General features: G+C 46.2%; 1 protein-coding gene across 1 annotated transcript in view; it reads right to left on the minus strand.

Moving 5' to 3' along the window:
• The window catches only part of MRAP (melanocortin 2 receptor accessory protein), a 32,469-nt gene that overhangs the window by 5,342 nt on the left and 16,810 nt on the right, over nt 1-10,317 (minus strand). The window contains exon 3 of the mRNA XM_011989047.1: nt 148-247. Within this exon, the coding sequence (XP_011844437.1) occupies nt 148-247 (100 nt within the window). The remainder of the gene's footprint in view (nt 1-147; nt 248-10,317) is intronic.

Consider the following 10,317-nt stretch of genomic DNA (forward strand, 5'->3'; position numbering starts at 1 on the left):
GCTGGTAGGTACAATGCAAATATTTTAAAATCCCAAATCTGAAACACCTCTGGTCTCCAGGATTTTGGATGAGGGATACTCGACCTGCACCATTACTCACTGGAGAGCGTCTGAGTGACCCAGAGACCCACACCCCTTGTTACTCACTTCATCTGCGGGGAGCCCGACCAGGACATGTAAAGCAGGATGAGGAAGAGGAGCAGCACGAAGGCAGCCAGGCTCACCCAGAAGGCGATCACGATGGAATCTGCGGGAGGAGGAGATGCATCTCAGCGCTGGGTTGGTGTTGACATAAAGCAACACTGGGGGGCAGTAAGGAGTCCCGGGGTATTGCGGAATGAGGGCCCTGAGTTTCAGTTGTCCTCCAGCCTCTCAGCTGTTACCATGGGGAAGATCTCCCATTAACAATCACTTTGGGAAAGAACAGAGAAGCCAAGAAGCGTTTTTTTTGTTTTGTTTTTGTTTTTTTTTCCTCAGGGCAGCTGGCCACGGAGTCTGTTTAGGGTGATTGTCTGTTAAGAGGAAACATTGAACGGAATTGTGTGCTTCCTTCCCCCACTCCGCCCCCCGCCCAACCCCACGCATCTGCTTGCCCAGCTCGTAGTGGTGCTCAGAGGGACAGTTCTGAAGGATGGGAGGGAGAGGAGAGGGCTGTGGGCAGCTCCGAGTATTAGGAAGGACTCCTGGGCCCCCGGGAGGGATCTAGCGCCTACCAGGGGCTGTTGGTGGAACAGCTTCTGAGACCCCAAGAGTTGATACTCTTAAGAAGGATGCGCGCTGGGCTGCAGCGCGCTGGTGGAGAGGCCCTTTCCGCTCTACAGGAGTTAGCCTGGGTCTGCTCATGCCTGGGTTGGCGAGGTGGAACTAGCGAGTCCCTCTCTCAGGCAGAAAGTCTCATCTCAGGGGCTGTGGCAGGAAGGAGAAAGCACTTTTGCCACCAGCACGATGGCTGGATTTGTGGCCTGAGGCTGAAGGGGGAAAAGGAAACCAGGAAACACAGTTAGCCTGCCTGGGGCCCTGGGTAGAAGAACCTGGCAGACCAGGAGGGGCCTTTCCCCTTCTCCAGACTCCAGTTTGGGAACGTTAGGCCAGTTGCTATGGAACTACTTTCCAGCACCACAGTTTTTCTTGGTGGTTGTCTGTGGCTGTGGGCAGGCCGGCCCGTAATTCGGGTCTGCGAGTGTCTCATCCCAGACCAACTGCATAATGCCAAATGCCACAAGATGGGATATTCTAGACACCTACGTGTGTCACCAAAAAGGGCTACTTGCGGATGATAAGCTAACGAGAATTCACTGAGCACCTTTTGTGAGGGACTGTTCAGAATTCAGAGGGGGCTAAACCAGCACATGAGAAACTGCTAACTCCCCCCACCCTCCTCCTCCTCTGAACTTCTGCAGTGCTTCCAGCACTAACGCTGTCGGTAAATGAGTAAGAGAATGCACAAACCACTGAAAGAACGAATAGAGTGAGAGTAATGTACACAGAGGCGGAGGTGGAGGCTCTGGGGTGAAGATTGGTACTTGAGCAAAGGGTGTCATCTCTGCCATCCACAACCCCTGAGAGATAGAAGGAAAAACTGAGGATTCATAAGAGGTGACCTCGGACCCTAAAATTTAACATTAAAAACAGGGTATAATGGGCTGGGCACAGTGGCCCATGCCTATAATCCCAGCACTTTGGGACGCCAAGGTGGGAGGTGGATCACTTGAGTCCAGGAGTTTGAGACCAGCCTGGGCAACATAGCAAGACCCCATGTCTAGAAAAAAAATTTTTTTAATTACCTGGGCATGGTGGTGTATGCCTATAGTCCTACCCCTTCATGAGGCTGGGACTGGAGGATCACTTGAGGCCAGGAGTTCAAGGCTGAAGTGAGCTATGATCACGCCACTGTGCTCCAGCCTGGGCCACAGAGCGAGACACTGTCTCGGGGAAAAAAAAAAAAATCCCCCTCAAAACAGGGTATAATGAAAAGGCACGGGTACTTGCAAAAGAATCATGAGCATCTATTGCCTTGTAATCTTCAGCAACTTGGCATTTTCACTCCGTGGGGGCAGGGACAGCAAAGACCGCCAGGCTGGCTCTCACGTCGCTTCTCTCTGTCTCTGAGCTGAGGAGCTGATGCCGTCCCCTAGAACAGTGAACTTTTTAAGGGCACCTCTGGATTCCTGGGGAAAGGGAAATGAGATTGGACTGTGTGTCCTAAATTTAAAAGGAATTTTTATTTTATTTTATTTTATTGAGACAGAGTCTTGCTCTGTCACCAGGCTGGAGTGCAGTGGCACCATCTCGGCTCACTGCAACCTCCGCCTCCTGGGTTCAAGTGATTCTCCTACCTCAGCCTCCTGAGTACGATTACAGACACCCACCACCACGCCCAGCTAACTTTTGTATTTTTAGTAGAGATGGGATTTTACCATGTTGGCCAGGGTGGTCTCGATCTCCTGACCTCGTGATCCACCCGCCTCAGCCTCCCAAAGTGCTGGGATTACAGGTGTGAGCCACTGCGCCTGGCCAGCTTAAGGACTTTTGAAAGAAGCTTTTGACTCTCTTAGCCTTCCTTGCCCACTCCCTGTACATTGTCCTACACTCCCCAAGAGTCACAATCTATTTTACAACCCTTACAGTGTAAGAGTACATATGCTGTCAGAAAATGTGGTTGGAAGTTTTATTCTGTAGAGATATTTTAGGTTTCTGCAGACACTAATGTTCTTTTTCCTTCCTAAAAATAGTGCAGGGTTTGAGGTCTTATAGCACCTAGGTAAGTTCTACCAGGGATCTAAAGGAATAGCTTCAAACTCAGCACCTGAGAGCCCCCTTCTCCCAGACTGACACTTGTCTGAGTCCTTGTCGTCATCCCCAGATATTGAGCAAGAAATAAGATGACAGGTTTCACAGAACACAGTGTCTTCAGATAAGTGGAGTTTCAGTTTTGTCAGACCAAAAGGCAATCCTCCGCCACTAGTCATTTTCGGTACCAAAATCTCTTTCATCATGTTCTGTTGAAAAAAACAGGCAAGAGAATACGATTCTTTTTCCTCTTCCTACTGAAGGTTCACCCGAGTGCTTGGAGAGAACATTTCATTCCAAAAGCAAGAGCTGTGTGACTCTCTAGTGTCAGGAATATTTAGACATCCCTAAGCTGGTTTTCCCAACAGGGAACCCCAGGCTGGGTTGACAATGAAACTGGTCCAGCCATAGAAACTTACCTCCTCTCCTCTCTCCTATCCTCCCTTCTCCTCCCTGCCTGTTCTTTCTCCTTTCCTTCCCTCTCTCCTCTCTTCCCTCCTTCCTTTCTTCCCTTCCCCTCTGGGTCCACACTGCTGGAATGAGGGGAGTTAGTCATCGGCAGTGGAGTGACAGGGAAGGTTCTGGGTGGCATGGCCAGGCTGCACTTCATCTTGGGAGGATTCTCATCGAGTTAACAAATTAATCCAATCGAAGGGCTCCTTCTTATAGTAGGCGCTTCTGTTTTGGTAAATAAACAGTTCTAGCATTCCTCCGTTCTTCATTCTACTAACGTTTGGGTTCCAGAGTTCCAGTAGAAAATCAAGATGTGGCTGGGCGTGGTGCCTCAGTCTGTAATCCCAACACTTTGGGAGGTCAGGACAAGAGGATCACTTGCGGTCAGGAGTTCGAGACCAGCCTGGTCTACGTGGTGAAACCCCAACTCTACTAAAAAAAAAAAAAATACAAAAATTAGCCGGGCTTGGTGGTGCGTGCCTGTGGTCCCAGCTATTCGGGAGGCTGAGGGAGGAGAATTGCTTGAACCCAGGAGGTGGAGGCTGCAATGAGCCAAGATTGTGCCACTGCACTCCAGCATGGGTGACAGAGTAAGACTTGGTCTTAAAAAAAAAAAAAGATGTTTTCCTTATTAGGGAATAATAATGTGGTTAAGAACCCAGGCTCTGGAGGTGGGTGTTCCCTGGCTAACCTCTAAATCTGCTCATTTGTAAACTGAGGATAGTAGTACCTATTAAATAGGTACTACTTATATAGAATTACATAAGCATAAATTAAATGTTAGGAGAATTAAATAAAATATCTACATAAATGCTAATGGCACCATTTCTTGTTCTGTGTTTATGAAACAATTTATAAATAGAACTAAAATTATTATCTGTTAAGAGGATTTTGTGGCAAGTAATATCATTGTATCCTTCAAGTTCACCCAAATGTCGGATATGAGTACAGGGAATTGTGGGGCGCGATGGTTCACGCCTGTAATCCCAGCACTTTGGGACACCAAGGTTGGTGGATCACCTAAGATCAGGAGTTCAAGACCAGCCTGGCCAACATGGTGAAACCCTGTCTCTACTAAAAATACAAAATAAAATTAGTCAGGCATGGTGGTGCATACCTGTAATCCCAGCTAGTTGGGAGGCTGAGGTAGGTGAATTGCTTGAACCTGGGAGGCGGAGGTTGCAGTGAGCCGAGATCGAGCCACTGCACTCCAACCTGGGTGACAGAGTGACAGAGTGAGACTCCATCTCAAAAAAATAAAAAGAGGGAATTGTGGCATAGGTTACTAGCTGTCAACCCTAAGGTCAGCCCCTTGTATGCTTCCATTGTAATAGGATCCTTGCTTTTAGCAGGACACATGGCCGCCTGAGTTAAAAACTACATTTCCTTGCCTCCTTTTCAGAGAACCATGTGATAAGGTTCTGGCCAACGTGATATGAGTGGAGCCATCACAGGACAGCTTCTAGAAGCCTCCCTCCAGGGATTGCTAGACTTCTAGCACCGTGTGTCCATTTTTATTCCCTTACTCCATGTTGCTCCCTGAACATGGATGTGATGGTCAGAACGTGTCTTGCAACATGAGGATGAGGGCGGCCATGTCCCAGGGATGGTAGTGCAATGAGCTGGAAGGATGTGAGTTCCTAAGGACTCCGTGGAGCCACCTCACCAGCCCAGTCCTGTAGACTGAGAGAAAATAACTTCTGTTTCGTATGGTACTCTGTTAGTTGTAATCCATTTTCTTTACCAAGTCAGCAAAGAAACGGACATTCTCAATGAGTGTACCAGAACTTAAAAATCCAAATGAAAAGTGACCTTCAAAATAATCATCCTCTCTGTACCATGGAGTCATAGAATTCTTACTAAAACACACGTATTGATCAAACACTTATAGATCTCTTCTTTTGGAATTACCTTCAAGGAGTCACACATAGACACAATTTTGCTACGTTGTGGGATAATTCATTTATGACATCCAGATGGTATCAACCAGCTTAATCACCATTTCATTAACCTGATTTGTTCCTGGGTGAATCTTAACTATTTCCAAAAAGAAACTTCATCCTCTTAAAAGAGATACACAATTTATTACCACAAATGTTTCCTAGAATGTGTTGTGGCCACCCAGCAACATCAGTTCAAGAAGTTGTTGAGCAATAGTAGAGTCATTCAAGCGTTGCACCTGCCCCTAGTGCTACCTTGATGGAAATTCATTTGCAGATACACATTCTGGTATCTTTTGTTTAAAAATTACTTTCACTACTTATGTCATGCCCGCGGGAATGATCATTTGCTGAAGAATTTGAAGCTGCAATTAAAGTTGAGGCCTGAAATTGATTGCTCTGAATGAGAGAAAAAGAGTTATATGTAGTTGTTTTGTTTAATCTGTACTTTGAATTTTCTACATTGTGTACAGAGAAATTGGTTGGCAGTGTCATTTTGTTCTCTTGCTTCCAATGCTCAGAGAAGCAGATGAACAGATTGTCTCATTGAACCAGCGTGACAGTGGAGGTCAATATGGACTGTGACCGGTTCTTCTTAACCCATAACTAAAGGGAAGGAGGTATATTGACCTGAGAGGTAAATAATAGAGCATTAAGCCAGGTACTACTCAAGGGAAATCAGCCCATCCTACTCTCTGAAAGGGAGCATTAGGCTGGTGTCTGGAGACTCACTATGTTAGAATAATCTGTATTGCTGCTGTAAGATTGGTTTTCTTCCTCGGAAAAGGGCACAGATGAAGATCAAACATGTAATTAGTCAATTAAGGCAGGGCTGCAGGAAACAGATTTGCATTTTCCACCTTGATGACAGTTTCAAGGAAAGGTTGTGATTCTTAACCTTTCCTTGAAACAGTCAGAAGCCCTGTCTGAAAATCACAAGGGCAAAATCCCCGTCAAGTGCCTGCAACAAAATCACACCAGACTTTGAGCAGTCCCTGGGAAAGGGCAGCCCAGAGCCTTCAATTCGGCGCTGATTGCTCCATATAAGTATATATATGTAAATCTCTAAATGTTTCCAAATATCTGCCCAAACATGATGGGATATATTCCAGCATATGTATGTATTAGTCTGTTTCCACATTGCTATAAAGAAATACCTGAGACTGGGTAATTTATTTAAAAAATAAATAAATAAAAAAAGAGGTTTCATTCGCTCGTGTTCCGCAGGCTGTACAGGAAGTATGGCAGCTTCTGCTTCTGGGGAGACCTCAGGAAACTTACAGTTACGGCAGAAGGCAAAAGGGGAGCCAGCACTTTACATGGCCAGAGCAAGAGGAAGAAAGAGGAGATGCCACACACTTTTAAATAGCCAGATTTCATAATAACTCACTCACTATCATGAGAAAGCACCAAGGAGATGGTGCTAACCCATTCATGAGAACTCTGTCCCCATGACCCAGTCACCCACTACCATGCCCCACCTCCAACACTGGGGATTACGATTCAACATGAGATTTGCTGGGGACACAGATCCAAATCATATCAGAGCATAAACACAAAAATTTTAAAATCCATCCTCCTTGGGCCGAGCGCGGTGGCTCATGCCTGTAATCCCAGCACTTTGGGAGGCTGAGGTGGGTGGATCACAAGGTCAGGAGATCGAGGCCATCCTGGCTAACACAGTGAAACCCCATCTCTACTAAAAATACAAAAAATTAGCCGGGTGTGGTGGTGGCGCCTGTAGTCCCAGCTACTCAGGAGGCTGAGGAAGGAGAATGGTGTGAACCCGGGAGGCAGAGATTGCAGTGAGCCGAGATCATGCCACGGCACTCCAGACTGGACAACAGAATGAGACTCTGTGTCAAAAAAAAAAAAAAAAAAAGAAAAGAAAAAATTCCATCGTCCCTGTTAGGTTAATGCATGAACCCTGCATATTCTTTGTATTTTGATTCCTCCTCTACTCTGAACAAGATTTGAACCCAGCCTGGCCTCACACATTTTAGCCAGCTGCCCAAATGGCATTCTAGTGAAAACATCTTTTTTTTTTTTTTTTTTTGATGGAGTCTCATTCTGTTGCCCAGGCTCTCGAGTGCAGTAGAATGACCTTGGCTCACTGTAACCTCTGCCTCACAGGTTCAAGTGATTCTCCTGCCTCAGCCTCCTGAGTAGCTGGGATTACAGGCACCTGCCACCACACCCAGCTAATTTTTTGTATTTTTAGTAGAGATGGGGTTTTGCCATGTTGGCCAGGCTGGTCTCGAATACCTGACCTCAAGTGATCCACCCACCTGGGCCTCCCAAAGTGCTAGGATTAGAGGCATGAGTCACCACACATGGCCTAGCGAAAACATCTAAGCCAGAGCTTTGCCTTTTTATTTCCATCTTGAAGCATCCCTGGGCCCTGGGATCCACTCAGCTTCTTCCTGTCTTTGATGTGTGTTGCTGCAGAGAAGGTTTGCAGAACTAGGGTGTGATGTTATTCTGATTTGATTGGGGAGGAGACCCAGGCTCCAAAGAACTGGCCAGCTGAGAGAAAGTTGAATTCATCAGCAAGGAAGTCAACAAAGGCAGTCACCTGCTTTCTGCAGTATGACCTCTGTCCACCCTCACCTGACTCACGCTCACCTCACCCCACCCCACCCATGAAGCCATGGAAGAGCATCCCTCAGACTGCCTAACACAGAATTTTGCTTCTGTCTGTTTTAGATTTTTTTTTAAGTAAACTTATCTGAATTCTAATACTGAAAACAAAAGTACACAGAACAGCTTCACTTAACACACAACAGTGGAAGAAGTTTCACTCCCACCAAGGCCATTATTTACCATAGCAAAATCCTGGAAACGCCCTGTATGTTCAAAGATACAAATTTCTATAACATCATGCAAAGTCTTTGTGAAAGAGTATTTAAGGACATGGGAAAACAAAATATTATGAGGTCAATATGAACAGAGTACAAAACAATACAGTGAGATCCTGTATCTCTATCTATCTAATATTAATAGTAGACTCACTCTGGCTGCTTTAGCTGAAACCCAAGACTGAAATCCAATCCAAAGATGGTGTTACTGTCAGAATGTTGTGTCCTCCCAAAATTCATATGTTGAATCCCTAATCCCCATTGTGACAGTATTTGGAAGTGGGTCCTCATCTAATGAAATTTAGATGACATTATAAGAGTGGTGCTCCCATAGTGGGATTAGTGTCCTTCTAAGAAGAGGACAAGACACAGAATGTATTTGCACCACCCCCACTGTGCCTACTGAGGAAAGGCCATGAGAGGACACAGCAAGAAGGTGGCCATCTATTTTCAAGCCAGGAAGGGAGCTCTCACCAGACACTGAATCTGCTGTCATCTTGATCTTGGACTTCCAGCCTCTATAACTGTATGAAAATTAATTTCTTTTTTTTAAACCACCCAGTCTGTAGTATTTTGTTATATTGGCTTGAGCAGACTAAGGCAGGTGCCAACTACTTAAAGTTGGATTTCATGATGCTTGGGTCTGAATAATTTTTTTTTAGAGATGATAGAACAGTGTGTGGAGTCTCCCACAACTCTTACTCTGTTGGAGAGGGCGGGAAGCTGCATTAGTCCATTCTTGCACTGCTATAAAGAAATACCTGAGACTGGGTAATTTATGAAGAAAAGAGGCTTAACTGGCTCACAGTTCTGCAGGCTGTACAGGAAGCATGGCTGAGGAGTCTCAGGAAAGTTGCAGTCATGGCAGAAGGCAAAGGGGAAGCAGGCACATCTTCACATGGCCAGAGCAGGAGGAAGCGGTGGGGGGGCGTCATACACGTTTAAACAACCAAATCTCATAAGCAGCAACTCACTATCACAAGAGCAGCATCAAGGAGGAGATCTGTCCTCATGATCCAATCGCCTCCCACCAGACCCCACCCCCAACATTGGGGGTTGCAATTTGACATGAGATTTGAGTGGGAATACAGACCTAAACCATATCAGAGGCACTTCCCTGACCTTGAGTCAGGCTAGAGTCTGGCATGTGCTCCAGAAAATCTCCAGAGGAAGAGGCTCAGCAGTTGGTGGCAGCAGAGTAGACAGGGGGCTGCCATCCTGGTGTCAGAGGGAAAGCTGTGTGCAGTGCAAGACACATTAGAGGGCCTCAGGGGAGGGTAGGCTCAGAGTCTGAAGCAGGCTAAAGGGATGGTGGAGCAACTCCAGGTGGGGTTGGTCTGAAAACAGAGAAAGGAGCTGGCAGATCTAATAAAGGAAAAGCATCCATTTCACCATGCTGGGGAAATAGGAAGCTCTAACTTTGAGTGGAATTCAAGGATGGTTTGTGTTTAAACATTTTAAAAATGTATTTCATGGGACTGGACATTTGCTTTGGTAACTAAAGTGACTCAGATACTTCTTCAAATTTAAGAGTGAGTGGTGAAGCTATGAGGCGGGGAAAGAACCAGTGCCACTAGCTAGGTTTGCAAGGCAGCCTTGACTTCCTGATCTCAAGCAATCCTCCTGCCTCAGCCTCCTGTACAGCTGGGACCACAGGCACATGCCACCACACCCAGCTAATTGTTCATTCATTCATTCATTCGTGGAGACAGGGTCTTCCTATGTTGTCCTGGCTGAATATCCATCCTGCAATTTTTGCTAATCCCGTGGTTGTGGAGTGCTCTCTCATGACTCTCTCCTCATGCATTTCCCAGGCCACTTGTGAAGCTGGACATTTTTTCTCTCTGTGGGCCATTTGAGTTTTCCCTGTGGCTACTTTTCATACCCTTGCCTATACTCTTTTGTTCTTTTCCTTATTGACTGATACATTGCATTAAATGATGAAATAATAAACTCGTTTCCATTTTAAAAGAAAAAAGATATTTTCAGAACAGTTTCCAAAAATATAAGAAAAGAGTTGGCTGGGCACGGTGGCTCATGCTTGTAATCCCAGCACTTTGGGAGGCCAAGGCAGGCGGATCACAATGTCAGGAGTGCAAGACCAGCCTGGCCAACTCTGTGAAACCCTGTCTCTACTAAAAATGCAAAACTTAGCTGGTGCAGTGGCAGGCACCTGTAATCCCAGCTACTCAGGAGGCTGAGGCAGGAGAATCGCTTGAACCCAGGAAGTGGAGGTTGCAGTGAGCTGAGATCGCGCCACTGCACTCCAGCCTGGG

Source organism: Mandrillus leucophaeus, unplaced genomic scaffold (genome assembly GCF_000951045.1).
Source record: "Mandrillus leucophaeus isolate KB7577 unplaced genomic scaffold, Mleu.le_1.0 Scaffold345, whole genome shotgun sequence".
Lineage (NCBI taxonomy): Eukaryota > Metazoa > Chordata > Mammalia > Primates > Cercopithecidae > Mandrillus > Mandrillus leucophaeus.